At 43.6% G+C, this 17,798-nt stretch overlaps 1 protein-coding gene across 5 annotated transcripts in view; it reads left to right on the top strand.

Moving 5' to 3' along the window:
- Positions 1-17,195, top strand: part of PRC1 (protein regulator of cytokinesis 1) — a 29,262-nt gene extending 12,067 nt beyond the window's left edge. The window contains exons 2-15 of one of the 5 annotated variants that reach the window (XM_027089308.1): positions 53-185; positions 543-665; positions 2,119-2,352; positions 2,431-2,601; positions 3,819-3,968; positions 4,274-4,421; positions 5,225-5,361; positions 7,660-7,755; positions 8,827-8,973; positions 9,193-9,303; positions 12,375-12,485; positions 13,933-14,109; positions 14,438-14,485; positions 16,021-17,193. In XM_027089308.1, coding sequence (XP_026945109.1) covers positions 53-185; positions 543-665; positions 2,119-2,352; positions 2,431-2,601; positions 3,819-3,968; positions 4,274-4,421; positions 5,225-5,361; positions 7,660-7,755; positions 8,827-8,973; positions 9,193-9,303; positions 12,375-12,485; positions 13,933-14,109; positions 14,438-14,485; positions 16,021-16,092 — 1,858 coding nt within the window. In that variant the 3' untranslated portion in view covers positions 16,093-17,193. Of the gene's footprint in view, positions 1-52; positions 186-542; positions 666-2,118; positions 2,353-2,430; positions 2,602-3,818; positions 3,969-4,273; positions 4,422-5,224; positions 5,362-7,659; positions 7,756-8,826; positions 8,974-9,192; positions 9,304-12,374; positions 12,486-13,932; positions 14,110-14,437; positions 15,992-16,020 lie in introns of those variants that run through there. The other 4 variants (XM_027089309.1, XM_027089311.1, XM_027089307.1 and 1 more) reach the window with 4 other exon arrangements.
- Positions 17,196-17,798: the final 603 nt, after the last annotated feature.

The raw sequence follows: 17,798 nt of genomic DNA, 5'->3' as shown, positions 1-17,798 counted from the left end.
CTTTTAGTCTGGAGGCAGTGGCTCATGTAGCTGGTTCTCTTTTGCTTTTTAGTGAGGTGCTGGCAGAGGAGTCCATAGTATGTCTACAGAAAGCCCTGAATCACCTTCGGGAAATATGGGAATTGATTGGGATTCCAGAGGACCAGCGGTTACAAAGAACTGAGGTTGTAAAGAAGCATATCAAGGTGAGTTGAGTAATACTGATCTCTTTGTAGTGGGACAGGGGTAAGGATGTTGGTGTCTCATCTAAGATAGCATATAGAAGTGACACTAGGATGTCACAGGCTCCTCCTTGTTTTTTGTTTGTTTGTTTTGGCCGCGCCGTGCAGCATATAGGATCCTAGTTCCCCAACCAGGGATTGAACCTGTGCCCCCTGCATTGGGAGCACAGAATCTTAACCACTGGACCGCCAGGGAAGTCCTGGTTTTGTTTAAGTCCTTCCTTTAAAATTTGAAATTATGAGGGTTTTGGTGTTGTTTGTTGTTTGAGGCCAATGGGGAAAACACCCGAAACTTTTATGGGACTGTTTCATCTCTCGTAGGACCTCCTGGATATGATGATTGCTGAAGAGGAAAGCCTGAAGGAAAGGCTCATCAAAAGCATAGCCATCTGCCAAAAAGAGCTGAAAACTCTGTGCAGTGAGCTACATGTCGAGCCATTTCAGGTACATGGCAGGGTGTCAGGGGATCGATCCTGCCTGGGTCTGAGATTTAGGGAAGAACTTTGATTTGGGGCTACAGGTGGAAAGTTTCCTTGTAGGGCTGATACTGGACATGAGAAATGGGAAAAATGTGCTGCCTAGTTACTTGGTTCCAGCAAAGCAGTTTTCACTTATGTGAAGAGTTGCCCTGTTGAGAGGTGAAGCAGCTAAGTGTTGAAATGTTTTAATCAAAAACAAGCCTCTAACTATCAATTTGTAGGACACAAAAATTTTTTTGAACTCTGAGCTAGGCATAGATGGTATCATTCCATTCTTTCTTTGAAAGAAAATGAAGAGAACTACTTAGGATACAAAAGTGACTAGTGATATAAGGAAAAACCCAAAAAACCTGCCTCTGTGGATTTTTTCATACCCAAAAGCTACACATCACTGCACTAGCCAGAATGGCCACTTGAGAAGAGATGTCTCCACAGCTGGAATATCAAGAGAGCGTAGTCAAATTCAGGGCATGCCATGTTTATCTATGTACCTTGCTGAGAGGTTGCTGTCCTGTGGTCCAGCACAAATCGGACTTAAATGAGGACACCAGCAAGCATGACATGAATGACAGAGGGACCCCAAAACATATCCCTGGTTAGAACTGGTAAAAACAGTGTTGGGATCATAAAAATGAAGACAAACGTGGAGATTGGGAAGGTAATTAGAATAGATGTGGGTGCAAGGACAGCACACAGTGGCTAATGTGGTACCAATAAGGTCTCAGGTCCCTCTCCCTGTTACAGAAAGAACTGCCTGGGTATCTCAGTGGAGTCAGCCTAGGAGGAGGAGACTGTCTCTAAAGGATTAAGGCTAATTCATTTCTGGTAGCCAAGAACAGTCAGGCAGACTGTGACATCAGTAGAGCTTCCTGAAATCAACACAAATGGCATAAATATCATTGATTTTGGACAAATAGTTTCTTTAGTCTTTTTTTTTAAATTTTCAATATGAAATTGGGTGAGAAGTTAGATATACAGTGGTACATCTCCCTTAAATTATATGACAGTCCTTAGTTCACCAATGTTGAATAAAATTTATAGGACATAACTGCCACTTGTTTTTTCTCCTGCTTATCAGTTAGGAGTAGAGCAAGGAGTACTAAATTGATTTTTATTGGTTGAGTGATGTTTAGGATTATTGGGGTAAACATTTAGTTAGGAGCTAAATATACTACCCTGTAGCTAATTCAAAATAAGCTTTTCAACCAATTTTTACCTCTTGTAAAAGTGCCCTGGTACCTTTCCTTACTGGGAACCTTTGTTAGGGGACCCTCTTTGTGCCATATTCTGTTAGCTGTAAGTTGATTTATTTGTAAGTTTAACTAAAAGTCTGTCATCCTAGTCCTCTTTCGTTGTCTTCTCTTCCTTTGAAGAAATCCGCTTGGAACCTTAACACAATAGTACATTGTCTCATATAGGAAGAAGGAGAGACGACCATCTTGCAGCTAGAAAAGGATTTGCGCACTCAGGTAGAACTGATGAGAAAACAGAAAAAGGAGAGAAAACAAGAACTGAAACTACTTCAAGAACAAGATCAAGAACTGTGTGAAATTCTTTGCACGCCCCACTATGACATTGACAGCACCTCAGTTCCCAGCTTAGAAGAGCTGAGCCAGTTTAGACAACACGTGGCAACTCTGAGGGAAACAAAGGTGTGCTTACATTCATAGTTCCTAAAAGTCATTTGACTTTCCTCTAGGTATCTTGTAATCTTTTTTTTTTTTTAATAGGCATCTAGGCATGAGGAGTTCGTCAACATAAAGAGACAGATCATACTGTGTATGGAAGAATTAGAACACACACCAGACACAAGCTTTGAAAGAGATGTGGTCTGTGAAGATGAAGATGCCTTTTGTTTATCTTTGGAAAATATTGCAACACTACAGAAGTTGCTACAGCAGGTAATGTCTACTCAAATTATGGCCTGGGATCTCCATAGTATCCAGCAATCTGAGAAAACTGCAGCTTTTTCCTTTAAGATAATGAGATAGGGCTTCCCTGGTGGCCCAGTGGTTAGGAATCCACCTGCCAGTGCTGGGGACACGGGTTCGATCCCTGGTCCGGGAAGATCCTACGTACCGCGGAGCAACTGAGCCCATGCGCCACAAGTACTGAGCCTGCGCTCTAGAGCCTGCCAGCCACAACTACTGAGCCAGTGCACCTAGAGACTGTGCTCCGCAACAAGAGAAGCCACCACAATGAGAAGCGCTCGCACTGCAACGAAGAGTAGCTCCCTCTAGCCGCAACTAGAGAAAGCCTGCATGCAGCAATGAAGACCCAATGCAGCCAAATAAAAAAAGACAATAGTATTATTTGAAACACAACCTTGATTTTTTTTAAACAAAAACCTTAATTTATATATAGCTCTGAGAATGTGAAATTGAGTTTTTTTTAAAATGTTTATTTATTCATTCATTCATTTAGGCTGCGCTGGGTCTTTGTTGTGGCACGCAGGATCTTTTTTAGTTGCGGCCTGTGGATTCCTTAGTTGCAGCATGTGGACTCTTAGTTGCGGCATCCATGCGGGATCTAGTTTCCTGACCAGGGATCGAACCCTGGCCCCCTACATTGGGAGCAGGGAGTCTTACCCACTGGACCATGAGGGAAATCCCCTGAAATTGAGGTTTTTGGATGAAATAATAATAGTCATTTGAATTACCTTAGTGTTTAATTGAAATTTTTTTTTTTTTTTTTTTTTGCTGTGGGCCTCTCACTGTTGTGGCCTCTCCCGTTGCGGAGCACAGGCTCCGGACATGCAGGCTCAGCGGCCATGGCTCATGGGCCCAGCCGCTCTGCGGCATGTGGGATCTTCCTGGACCGGGGCACGAACTCATGTCCCCTGCATCGGCAGGCGGACTCTCAACCACTGTGCCACCAGGGAAGCCCCCCCCAAATTTTTTTTAATTAAAAATTTGAATCCTAATTCTTGGGGTCTGAGATCCTACCATAATGACAGCCTTACAGTTTGTTTTCAGAAGTCATGAAAACACACCTCTTCACAGTCTTGTAAAAGTGCTTCTTCTCCATGTGGGTACAGATGTGTCTCTGTAGGAGGCCAGAGGGCCAGTTTTCTCTGTGCTGCTGTCTTTGCTATAACCACTGGCTTTCCTTGCTACAGCTGGAAATGCGAAAATCACAAAACGAAGCAGTGTGTGAGGGGCTGCGTGCTCAGATACGAGAACTCTGGGATAGGTTGCAAATACCTGCAGAAGAGAGAGAAGCTGTGGCCACAGTTATGACGGGGTCAAAGGCCAAGGTCCGGAAAGCGGTAAGAAACCCAAAGGGCGCTGGGTCAGCATTTTGGTGTCAAGTCTGATGTCTTTACCAGCTTCTGCCTTGAGTGAGCCTGTTTTTAAGACAAGCGTCAGAAAAGAGTGGCAGTAGCCTGCTCATCTTTTATCTTTCGCGTATGTTTCTTAGATTTCTGGCTCCTATGATATCATCGTTATAAAGAGTGTTGACTTACCTCTGTGGTTTTGTATTGTAATTTTATTAAAAAGGGGGAAAATATTTTGCAAACCTACGTGAATATATAAGTATGACAAGCACTTTTAACAGGTCTCTTTGTTTCAGCTGCAATTAGAAGTGGATCGGTTGGAAGAACTGAAAATGCAAAACATGAAGAAAGTGATTGAGGCAATACGAGTGGAGCTGGCTCAGTACTGGGACCAGTGTTTTTATAGCCAGGAGCAGAGACAAGCTTTTGCCCCTTACTATTCTGGTTCGTACAGAAGTGTCGCTCTTCATGTGGCCTGCTCACTTGTCTTTTACAAGTGCAGACATTCACTGGGAAGTATTTCCTCTACTGAACAGACATTGCTACCTTTCCAGGCCATTCAGCATAAACTGCCACTCCTGTTCAAATAAGCATTTGCAAATGCTATTGGGAAATAAGGGATCTCTTGGTTTCTGAAGCAGAATCTCTCTGTAGCATGTAGTTGTGAAGCTCAAGTTTAGCAGGAGCTTACTCTGTGCCAGGCGCAATGTCAGACTCTTAACAGGATTATCTGACTTAATTCTCATGTCAAGAGATGAGGACACTGAGGCACATAAATGTTGAACAACTTAACCCAGAGACACACAATAGGTAAATGGCAGAGCCCACATTTGAGCCCACGAGGTATGACCCCAGGACCCAATGGAATTCTAGTCTGACCTGAACTGAATATAAAGATGAAGCTGTCTTTACTAAATTCAACATTTTTGGACATTTTCTGTGACTCGGCCCTCTGTTGGGCAGGGTGGAAAGGAAGAATATGAAAGAAACCTAAGACAAGGCAAGAGATGACAGAGTTTTGAGAATCTTAGGCCTTTTAGTCCACACCCTAGTCCCTTAGTCTCTAGTCCCACCAGGCTGATTGGGACAAACCTGGCTTTTATTATCCACAACATACACTTACTCGTGTGTCATTTTTACTGTAAGGAAGAAAATTCTGTTTCCATTTTAGGGGGATGAAGGATTAGTAAATTGGGATACTAAACACTAGAGGGATTTTTTAAAACTACTGGGCCTATATCTTGCAGAGGACTATACAGAAAATCTGCTTCAGCTCCATGATGCCGAGATTGTGCAGTTAAGAAACTACTATGAGGTTCACAAAGAACTCTTTGAAGGTGTCCAGAAGTGGGAAGAAAGCTGGAAGCTTTTCTTAGAGTTCGAGGTACTGCCTTAGTTTTTGTCTGTTTTCCTTAGATTACAGTGAAGTGTTAAGAAAGCGTCCCCTGTATAGAGTCAGAGGCCTGTTTCCTTTGCTCTTGACCAGGTTTCTAATACCATCTTTATCATTAAGTCTATAAACTACTGCTAACCCATCTGTATTTGTCAAGCTTATATGCAGAAACATGTAAGAGAAAACCCCAAAATTAATGCCTTCAATAAGGTTGAAGTTTCTTGCATAAAGGAAGTCTAAAGGTAGGCAGTGCAAGGCAGGTATGGCTATTCCACAGTCAGGGGGTCCCAGGCTTCTCCAGCTCATAGCTCCTTTACCACTAAGGGGTGGATCTTATCTTCCGGTCCAGGGTGGTTCTAGAGCTCCCACCATAGCGTTTCAGGCAGTGTGGTGGAGGAGGGAACACAGAAGGCATTGCCCCTCCACCCCCTCTAAGAGGTTTTCCCAGGCTCTTTTCACAGCACTTCTGCTTAAATGCCACACCAACTACTGGCGAGGCTGGGAGAATCACTATCGCAGATAAATTCAGGCTCTATTACTAAGGAAGGAGAGAAAAATGGATGTTGAGGCAGGCAACTAACATTCTGTACTCTTCCAACTTTTGTTATTAGAAAATTGCCTGGGTATTTGGGGCACATTTGTGTACTCTGAATTCCTTTTGTTTTGATAGACTTAGCACGAGTCGATTCCCTTAGAGCATTTTAGAGCTCAGAACTGGGACTAGGACGAGGCAAGTGAGGCACCTTGGGCACGAAGTTCAAGGAGACTCACTGTCAGGTTCATACTGGTCCTATTAGAGCTTGAACAGGCCTTTAGAGAATCCGGAGTTTAACTCCTTCAAGTTTCCAGGCAAGAAACTAGGACTCAGAAGTGGAAAAAACTGAGAGCTCACAGCTGTTTAAGAGCAAGTGTTCTAGTCCTCAGTTACCTCTTACTTCTGGTTGAAAGCAAGGAGTAATAAAAGTCAGTGAAGAGCTCAGCCATAAACAAGAATTATATTTTGCCTTTTGCAACAACATGGATGGATCTATAGGGTATTATGCTTAGTGAAATAACTCAGAGAAAGGCAAATATTGTATGATACCACTTATATGTGGAATCTAGAAAATAAAACAAACTAGTGAATATAACAAAAAAGAAACAGACTCACAGATACAGAGAACAGACTAATGGTTACCAGAGGGGAGGGAGAGGGGGGAGGGGCAATAAAGGGGTAGGGGTTTAAGAAGTACATACTATTATGTATAAAATAAATAAGCTACGAGGATATATTGTACAGCATAGAATGTAGCTAATATTTTATAATAACTATAAATGGAGTATAAACTTCAAAAATTGTGAATCACTGTGTTGTACACCTGAGACTTATACTGGAAATCAACTATACTTCAGTGTAAAAAAAAAACATGTGTGCGTGCGCGTGTGCGCGCGTGTGCGCGCGCGTGCGCGCACACACACACACACACACACACACAGAGGCAGTAAAGAGCCAAATAAGCGACCCTTGTTTACATGCTAGTATTTAAGAAAAAATAAGAAACTAATTACTATTCCTTTTAGTTATTGCTTATAATCAAGCAGTCTGGAAAGGAAATAGAATTTATCAGTTTGGCCCCCAAATTGTCAAGATTGTTTCTAAACTTTTCTGATTATCTGTCCCGTTTTTTAGTGTATTCACCTAATTTACATTTACAAATTATACACTTATATTACTGTTCTGATATACTGTATACACTGTAGAATAACAAAAAACAGAAATGTTAAAAAGAATAAGAACCCTAACATTTTACATTTTTTGTCCATTTTGTGAGGGTTAATTTAATAAAAACCAGATTATCTATAAACCCCTTAACTGAGCACATTTAAGCTGCATTGTCTCAATATGCTGGAAGTGAGTGGGTAAGTAGGGGTACCACCACCAAACCCTCTGAGTGTAGACCTCCCCCTTGTCCTTCCACATACCCCATTTCCTGTTGGTGACATCTGAACCCAGGAAGGGAGCCTTAAATTAAATGCATTAAATATTAAAGCCTGTCTTACTTTTTAGACTAAAAAGGAAACACTAGTTTTCCTGTACCCCAGTGTATGATCTTGCATATGCCTCAGAGTGTTCACACCCCACTCCCTGCCTTAGAAAGCCACGATTTCTCACTGCTAAAAGTGGATGGGAATGCAAAACTCTGAAGTCTCCCTAAAAATATGTATCTGTTTATGAGAGTGAGGATTCTTAGCAGAAGTGACTGGTCTGACTGTCCGGGGTTCATTCTAATTAAAATGTATTTTTCACAGAGAAAGGCTTCAGATCCAAGTCGATTTACAAATCGTGGAGGAAATCTTCTAAAAGAAGAAAAGCAGCGAGCCAAGCTCCAAAAGACACTCCCTAAGGTAATATTGTTACTGAAAGAGTTTTTGGTGCTTGGCTACAAAAACCTCACTTTTTGTATACCTCTTGCTTTGAATTGTTTTTCCTTAGGTAAAGGATAATAAGTATATACTGGGCCTACCTAGTACAAGCAACTGAATATCAAGTTTTATTAGCTTTTTAGGGCTGCCATAACAAAGTATCAGAGACTGGGTGGTTTAAACAACAGAAATTCACTTTCTCACAATTCTGGAGGCTCGAAGTCTGAGACCCGGGTGTCAGCAGGGCTGCTTTCTTCCGAGGCCTCTGTCCTGGCTCCAGATAGTAGTCTTCTCCCTGTGTCTGCACGTGGCCTTCCTTCTGTGTGTGTCCGTGTCCACATTTTCTTATTCGGCTACCAGTCATGTTGCATTAGGACCCACCCTGATGACCTCATTTTAACTTAATTACCTCTGTGTCCCAGTAAAGCCACATTCTGAGGTACTGGGGATTAAGACTTCAGCATATGAATTTGTCAGGGGATAATTCAGCCCGTAACCTTTTGAGAAAGTGCTTTGGACTTCATTACTATTCTCTATTTTAATAATAATAGTTAACACTTATTGAATTAAGTGCCATATACTGTTTCAAAGTACTTTCCATTTATTAATTGTCACAACATCCTTAAGAGGTTGGTATTATTAATTCCATTTTTACAGATGAGGAAACTGAGGCACTGACAACTTAAGTAACTTGCCTACCTGTTCACAGCCAGTAAGAGGTAGATTCCAGATTGGACCAGATAGTGCCGCTCTAGTGTACGCTGCGTATTTAACGTTGCTGGTCTACCCCAGTGCTGCCTCCAACTTCGGGCGCCAAAACTGTAGTGGTCAGGCTCTGGGTTCTCGCCTTTTCCCACCTTCATGTGTATTATGAATGAACCATCCCAAGACTGATTTCTGGCCGCTCCAACCTGTTCCCACGTGGGTCCAGCTACCTAAAGTCAGGCTAATGATACTTTGGGGAGGGAGGAGGCATTCTTCGGGAGAATCATTTCTTTTGGGCTTCACACCAAAAATTTGAAGTAATTAACATGTCCTTGTTTCTGGTCTCAGTTGGAAGAGGAGTTGAAAGCAAGGATTGAAATGTGGGAACAGGAGCATTCAAAGGCATTTGTGGTGAATGGGCAGAAGTTCATGGAGTATGTAACAGAACAGTGGGAGATGCACCGACTGGAGAAAGAGAGAGCCAAGCAGGAACGAGTAAGTGAACCCAGTTTGGGAGGAGGAGAAGACAGCATGAGTGAGCAGCCCAGAGTCTCTGCCAGGGCTCTAGGTTGGTTGAATAAGGAGTAGTTCATGGCAGCTCTTTTTAGCTCTGGGTGCAGAGACTTGCGCTAGATTTCTGGCCCTGCCTCTGCCCCCATCCCAGACCTGTTCTCCTTCTGGGATTTGTCACTCTTGCTTCTGACTTTCACATAGCAACTAAAGAACAAGAAGCAAACTGAGACAGAGATGCTCTATGGTAGTACTCCGCGAACACCCAACAAGCGGCGAGGACTGACACCTGGCACGCCGGGCAAAGTGCGCAAGGTAATAAACACGAGGCTGCATGAACTGCCATGTCTGAGGCATTTTTGAGGCTAGGGCTCTGTCCATCTCTTGCCTTCTGTCCTGCAGAGATGGGAAAGAATTTTTCTAGCCTTCCAGGTTGAGTCCATTTGACAGTGTGAATGCAATTCTGCAGTTCAATCCTGAGTAGGGACTTGACAGTGACAGTCAAGGGGTGGCCAGCTTTGATGAGTCCCAGATTAAACTCGGGAGCCAGCAGCTGCCAACATTTTGTAATGATGAGAACCTTCAGAGGTTCATTCTGTAATTCGAACAAGTGACCATGGCACTATGTGAAAGAAGACTTTCATGCTTGGCAAGGGGGATACCTAATACTCCTTAATCTCTAGAGCAGGAAATCAGGGAGTTCTTCCTTCCTTCTTTCTTTCTTCCTTTGTTTTTTTAAAACCGTTTCTTTAATAAATGAAGTGGAGCATTATTTTCCTTTTCCCTTGCAACTCATTATTTTATAACACATAAAATGTTTTAAAAATCACCTGTAATGTAACTCCAGGAGAACCAATGAGACTATTTGGTGTTTTTCCTGCTTCTGTAAAAAGCTTTTTAAAATAGTGTATTTTCACAAAATAGAGATCACATATAATTTTGATTTCTGCTTTTTCCCTAGTCGGTATTGGTGTGATTTTTTTTCATAGCATCAAACTTTCTTCAAATAACATGCTCATTCTTAGCTATATATTCTATTCTTTTGACATAGTGTCATTTACTAAACTAGTTCCCTATTGTTTGATATTAGGTAGTTAATTTTTTATTAGGAAAATAATGTGACGAAATTTTAAAAATATGTGTTATAAAATTTTAGAAAGGGTTGGGAAAAAAAAGGTTTGGGTTTTTTTTTTTTTGGCTCTGTTGGGTCTTTGTTGCTGTGTGTGGGCTTTCTCTAGTTGCGGTGAGCAGGGGCTACTCTTCATTGCGGTGTGCGGGCTTCTCATTGTGGTGGCTTCTCTTGTTGCAGAGCATGGGCTCTAGGCGTGCAGGCTTCAGTAGCTGCGGCACATGGGCTCAGTAGTTGTGGCACACGGGCTTAGTTGGTCTGTGGCATGTGGGATCTTCGCGGACCAGGGATTGAACCCATGTCCCCTGCATTGGCAGGCAGATCCTTAACCACTGTGCCATCAGGGAAGTCCAAAATGTTTGTTTTCATTAAAAGTTTGAGACTCTCTCTATTAGATGCTGAGAACACAAAGATTAAGTGATATGGCCCATGATCTCAAGAGTGCTGCATTCAAACATTTCTCAAGTGCTGGCTGCACTGATCATTCAGTCTGTGATACCAAAGCAGTTATAACAATTTACGCTTCCAGTGGTAGTGCCTAAGTGCTACGCTGGCTCCAATCTTTGCCAACATGTGATATTTTCAGACTTTACAATTTTTGCCCATCTGATGGGTGTGAAGTAATGTCTCATATTTTTAGTTTGCATTTTCCTAATTACTAATGAAGTTGAACCTTTTGCCATGTTCATTAGCCTTCTGGATTTCCTATTCTGAGAAGTTTTTGACAGTTTTTCTGTTGGAACATTTTGTTTCTTTCTTGCAAATTTTATAGGAATTCTTTGTATGTTCTGGATGCTATTTCCTTGTCAGTTGTGTTACAATAGCTTTTCCCAGCATTTGTGTGTGTCTTCTGTAGCTTATCTTTTTTTTTTGGTTGTGCTGGGTCTTAGTTATGGCAGGTGGGCTCCTTAGTTGTGGCATGCGAACTCTTAGTTGCGGCATGCATGTGGGATCTAGTTCCCTAACCAGGGATCGAACCCAGGCCCCCTGCATTGGTAGCTCAGAGTCTTAACCACTGCACCACCAGGGAAGTCCCTGTAGCTTGTCTTTTTACTCTTTATGGTGTTTTGTTGATGAACAAAAAGTTATTAATATCAATATAGTAAAAGTGTTTTCAACCTGTTTTTTTAATGGCTTGTAGTTGCAAATAACCTACCCAGGACCTGAGGCACACAGATATTTTCCTGTGTTGTATTTCCTAGTTTGTGTCTTGTATTTGAATAGTCTTGCTATCCCATTTAAGGTTTTTAATCCACCTAGAGTTTTTCCAATTAAAGAAAAAGCTTACAGCTTTATTGAATAAAGTAGACACATAATATTTAAAGTGTACCCGTTAATAAGCTGTAATATATGTATGCACTGTGAAACCCTCACCACAATCAAGATAATGAACATACCCATCACACCCAAAGTTTCCTTTTGCCCCTTTGTTTTCTCTTTGCTTCCCTTACCACCCATTTCCCTCCCTCCACCCATTTCCCACTAGCTCCTGGCAACTGCAGCTTTGCTCTGTTACTGTTGATTAGTTTGCATTTTCTAACATTTTATATAAATAGAATCATACAGTATGTATACTTCTGTGTCTGACTTTTTTCATCTGTTGTTGCATGTATCAGTAGGTTACCCCTTTTTATTGTTAAACAGTATTCCATTGGACGTATATACCACAGTTTGCTTATCTAGTTGCCTGTGTTGATGGATATTTGGCTTAATTCTAGTTATCTGGCTGCTACACATAAAGCTGCTATAAATATTTATATGTAAGTCTTTGTATGGGTATATGCTTTCATTTCTCTTGGGTAAATACCCAAGAATGATATGGCTGGATCTTATGATAGTTGTCTGTTTAACTTTTGGAAACAAAATGGTTGTCCCATTTTATGGAACACTGAACGCTTTTCACAGGTGTCCTCAAAGCTCTTCACCGTAAAAACTGTCTTAGACTGCTTCCCACCCTCACTCTCTGTAGTGTAGGGATGGGCTGCTAAGCACGTCATCTCACATCAATAATCTGTGTTCGGGCTTCCCTGGTGGCACAGTGGTTGAGAGTCCACCTGCCGATGCAAGGGACACGGGTTCAAACCCCGGTCCGGGAAGATCCCACATGCTGCGGAGCGGCTGGGCCCGTGAGCCATGGCCGCTGAGCCTGCGCGTCCAGAGCCTGTGCTCTGTCTGCAACGGGAGAGGCCATAACAGTGAGAGGCCCGTGTACCGCAAAAAAAAAAATAATAATAATAATCTGTGTTCTTCTCCTTAGCTGAACACTACCACTGTGTCCAATGCTACGGCCAACAGCAGCATTCGGCCTGTCTTTTCGGGGACAGTCTGCCGCTCCCCTGTGTCTCGCCTTCCACCTTCTGGCAGCAAGGTTAGTATTTAGTATGCTCTGTGTACAAGCACATCCCCGACACTGCCCCAACCTATGTACTCCGGGGACTGCTGGGAGGTGGAGAGATTGAATACTGTCCTCTGGACTGAGAAGGAACTTTGAGGCCTAAAAACAAAGCAGGCAGCTTCATAAAGTACAATTATGAAGTTTATTGTGGGTAACTTGCATACAGGCAGGATCGGGCAGACAGTGACCCAGAGGCATTTGCAGCTGCACTCAAGCGCGAAAGAGATACAGGGGGATTTAAGGGGGCCAAAGCTAAAAATAGAATCTGACTACTAGGGAGAAGCACATCTGTAGTGACAGGAACTGGGTGGTTTTCCTCCTGCCAGGGTCTCAAGACCGTTAATCATCTACATCAGCAAAAGGCATTCTTCCAGTTTTTTTTATCAGATGAAGGCAAGGGTCAAAGTTGATAGGGAACTTGTCTGGCTTGGCCTCATTCCTTGTAAGCTGAAGCTCAGTCATGCAGGAAGGGGAGGGGGTGGGACTGTAGGCCTAAGATGGAGCTGACAAAAAGGACTCAGTATGGTTCAGCCATACAGGGCCCCACCTAACTTGTTCCAGTTTCTAAGATCCCTGGATTCGGTTATCATTGAGATGCTGAAAGTTGACAGATGTAAGCTAGCTAATCTGTCAAAAACTAAATGAGAGAAGAGAATGGTCATTTTGAGCTCAGTCCGGTATCACGGGAAGCACTGGGATGTGACTGGGAAACTGAAGAGTCTCCATAGGCTCAGTTCAAAGCCTGGTCTTCAGTTGCTACTGAGCGAGGTCCTTGCATTGTGGGTTCCAGCCCAGTGACACTGGACAACTAGATGCAGATAGGTACTCTCACCCAAGGAGGGAGTGAGGAGTGCGTGCTAAAATGTGTTCAATCTTTCAGGTATTTTACAGACTATGCTCAAGATAAGGGTTCTGCAGATCATTAAGAATTTGTATGTTTTTAAACCAAAAGTAGGGACTTCCCTGGTGGTCCAGTGGTTGGGACGCCATGCTTCCAATGCAGGGGGCGTGGGTTTGATCCCTGGCTGGGGAATAAGATCCCACATGCCGCACGGCGTGGCCAAAAGATAAAAATTTTAAAAATAAAATAAGCCAGGGCTTCCCTGGTGGCGCAGTGGTTGAGAGTCCGCCTGCCGATGCAGGGGACACGGGTTCGTGCCCTGGTCCGGGAAGATCCCACATGCTGCGGAGCGGCTGGGCCCGTGAGCCATGGCCGCTGAGCCTGCGCGTCCAGAGCCTGTGCTCCGCAACGGGAGAGGCCACAACAGTGAGAGGCCCGCATACCGCAAAAAAAAAAAAACGGCCAGAAGTATAGGATTACAGACACACGAATAATATAAAGATGGTATCAGCCTTTGATAATTTGTGTATGTGGTCATTATAAGGATGATACATTGGTCGATCTTTCTTTTCTCTACAGCCAGTCACCACTTCCACCTGTTCGGGGAAAAAAACACCCCGTGGCCTCAAGCGTGGAGCCAACAAGGAGAACCTGGAGCTCAATGGCAGCATCCTCAGCGGTGGGTACCCTGCCTCGGCCCCCCCACGGCGCAACTTCAGCATTAATTCTGTTGCCAGCACCTATTCTGAGTTTGCGGTAATTCACCTTTTCTAATATCTACCAGTCCCTGGGGAGCACACAGTTGGGGCAGAGTGGGTATCTTCCCAAGGGCACCCAGGCTATTAGTTAGGACAGTTCTTTGGAGGCTGAGAATCCCTTTCCTGACTTGACCATGGCATGAGGTGGGGTGGTTTAAGGGTGGTGTATAGGAAGAAAGATGGCAGCAGCAAGCAGACATTTAACCTGGATCCTTCTGCTTAAGAAATACCACTCCCTGGCTGCAGGAGGTGAACCTTCTCATCACTGCCCTGGTGCTCTCTTGGTGGAGTTCTTGGTAATTGTCTCAATTCTTTGTTCTTAAAAGGATCCATCCCTGTTGATCCATCCCAACAGCTCCACTGTTGGGCTTCAGGTCTGTATGGCAACCCCTGCATGTCCCATGTCCCTTTTCCAGACTGATCTGTCATCTGCTGGCTTCATTCCCATCTGGGCACAGGGCTACACTAACCAATAATCTCAGCTGTACTATCATAAAACCTTTTTTTAACAAAGGAAGCAGGAATTCCTAATACGGACTTCAGAAATAATAAATATCTGGCTTAAGTTCCCAACAGACTGACTAACCTGCTGATTAACTTGTTCAGACTTGAATTGGATTCTCAGCCCCATCTAAAGTCAGGCAAAGTTTTTTTATCATGTTATTTCACAACAGAAAACTTTCACCCTCCCCAGTTGTGACATTAAAGGCCTCCAATGTGCTGCAAGGAATAGAGGCCCCACCACGTGGGGAGGGGAGCCCCAGCTGTGTGCTGCCTATGAGGTTCTTGGCCTGCGTGCTGATTACTTCCTGGAGTATATGTCTTACTAACCCCTCAGAGCTGAACTGCCACCTTTCTGTCTACTCTGAGCTAGCCAATGCTCACTTCTTTGCCTTTGCCTATTTTCTACCACATTGAGCTGCTAAAGCATATATGAGGCACTGGAAGAAAGTAATTTTTTCCCACAATGCTCTTCAGCTCCTAGTAACGTACTCCACATTTACCAACACTTAACTGCAGTGCGCTTTCCTTAACAATGTGTTCTGTCTTCCCTCAGTATCTAGCTGTTGAGAGGTAAGCCTGCCCCTCACCTTTGTGGGGGATACTGAGTTAAAGCCTAGGGCATCGACTCTCTTGCTGCAGTGATGGAGAATGTGACGGCTGCCCAAGGCTATTGTTCATTTTGAGCACTGAAGCTAGCTTTATATTCTTTTACTTTTGTCAAGTTACTTGACAGAGGTGGTTCTACCTATAGAAAGAAGGTGGGTATTTGTCACTCTGGCTAGCTGATTGCTGGACAGAGTCCAGCTTTCTCTTTTGTTTGCTCAGCCAAGCCCACTTCACCCACTTGCTGCTTACAAATATCTGTTTCTCTCTGGCTAGGCCGAGGGAGATTCTTCTGGTTTTGGTTGCTATGGCTGGTAGACTCCACCAGGCAGCACTGAAGCCAGTAGACTAACCTCTACTAACATCTGTCCTTTCTCAGTGGTCATTCCTGCTCTGTCTTCTGCTTCTATACCATGTGCTCCAGCATGAGATCAAATCACCAGCAGGTTACAAGGCCCTCAGCCCCAGGGATTGGTAGATACATGTTCTGGCCCATTGTTTCCTAAAGGGTTCAAAAGACCAAAGCTTGTTGCCTACCTAGCTTGACAACTCAGAGAGTACTTTGTGAAGTATAAGGGATTTCTCTTCTGTGAGGTTTTAATAGAATGGACTGGCTGAGGAAAGGAATCAAGGGGCATATGTGCACATGCTTAATCTGTGACTAAGGTGTTCAGAGTCCCTCCCCTTTTGTTCCTAACACAGCCTGTGCTGGGCTGTATGCTGACACTCACCTGTGCTTACAAGGGCAGGGCATGCATGAGAGGGGACAGTAATGCCACTGATGTTATTTATTTTTCAACAGCGAGAACTTTCAAAGGCTTCCAAATCTGATGCTACTTCTCGAATCCTCAATTCAACCAACATCCAGTCCTGAGAAGCCCTGATCAGTCATCCAGCTGAGGTTTCCTATGCCCTGTGCCTAATTATACAGGGGTGGCTTTAATGTTTCTTCAGTTTAGATGTGCTTGAAAGCCTGGACAGGTTCCATTACCATGGGCCTAACTTACAGAAGTGAATGAGTTACAGATGAGAGTCCATCATAAGCTTAGTACGTCCTTAAACACTTGGTTTTATTTTGACTCAAGAAATACATTAAAACATAGTTCATAGCAGTAAGTGTAAATTTTAGCATATGGAACCTAATTTCTTTCCCTACCCCGTAATTGTACTTGCTAAAGCATGATCAAGGGCTTGTTTTACTTCACCATTGTGTAGTTAAATGATTGACTATGCCCAAGCTTGGGGTATGGGACATGAAGCAGTTTTGGGCTTGTACACTTATAATTAGTAATTAACACCTTTTTTTGTTTAGGGATATTCAGTTAATGCTATAGCTTCAGTAGCCTTGCTCTCACCTAAAGGCCTGTCCCCACCACACAGGACAGCCTTCCTCCTGATGAAGATGTCTGTGTGTCAGAAGTTGGGATGGCCTGACTCACTGCCAAAGAGGTGACAGGGAGGCTGGGAGCACCTTTGTTAAATTGTGTACAGTTTTGTTATATAGGCCAGTGCTGTGGGGGTATGTGTGTGAACACACGTACTTGTCTGAACTCTTGCTTCTTCAGTTTTTCTCTGGGTCCAGTTCCCCATCCCTGTGCCTGAGTTCCTCCACCCTCTGCACTTGCCAGCCAAGTTGGGAGGCTGTTTGGATGGGTTGGGCCATTTCTGTCATGGAGATCTGGAACTTTGCACATATCAGTACTGGGAGCTGCATGCTGTAGCGTCCACGATGAGGCTCCGTCTTTACCTACCCTATGTATCAATCACTACTGTGCTCCCCAAAGCACTATTATTTATTCTCCGTCTGCCTGCACCAGCACTACTGTCAGCACAGTAAATGGTTCTTGGAAGCTTACCAGTGTGGATTTGGTCTGTGTCAGCCATGCTGTTTAGGCATACGTATAAACGTCCTGATTTTAAAATATAAATATTCTTAAAAATAAATTAAAATGTGTATACTTATATTTCAAAGATATATACTGTGGTGTGTGTTTTCGTTGTTCCCCATGTCACTTTTTGGTTGGTTTTTGTCTGTGGAAAACAGAAAAGACTAAAAGAACATGCAAGAAATTTTTAGTCAGGAGTATGATTTTCACATTCTTTTGAGTGTTTCTAAATTAAGAACATTTCTTATTCTGAGAAAAAAGGTTTTTTGAGAGGAATAAAAAGCCTAAATCCTGATGTATAAAGAGGCTGAGGGAATTCACGGACTTCCGGGAAGATGGCGGAAGAGTAAGACGCAGAGATTACCTTCCTCCCCACAGATACACCAGAAATACATCTACACGTGGAACAACAACTACAGAACACCTACTGAATGCTGGCAGAAGACCTCAGACCTCCCAAAAGGCAAGAAACCCCCCACGTACCTGGGTAGGGCAAAAGAAAAAAATAAACAGAGACAAAAGGATAGGGACAGGTCCTGCACCAGCGGGAGGGAGCTGTGAAGGAGGAAAAGTGTCCACACACTAGGAAGCCCCTTCACGGGCGGCGACTGCGGGTGGCGGAGGGGGAAAGCTTCGGTACCGCGGAGGAGAGCACAGCAACAGGGCTGCGGAGGGCAAAGCGGACAGATTCCCA

The sequence above is a fragment of the Aethalodelphis obliquidens genome, unplaced genomic scaffold (assembly GCF_003676395.1).
Source record: "Aethalodelphis obliquidens isolate GAN/ISIS:26980383/991018 unplaced genomic scaffold, ASM367639v1 scaffold65, whole genome shotgun sequence".
Taxonomy (NCBI): domain Eukaryota; kingdom Metazoa; phylum Chordata; class Mammalia; order Artiodactyla; family Delphinidae; genus Aethalodelphis; species Aethalodelphis obliquidens.
This window is presented reverse-complemented; position numbering and strand designations above follow the sequence as displayed.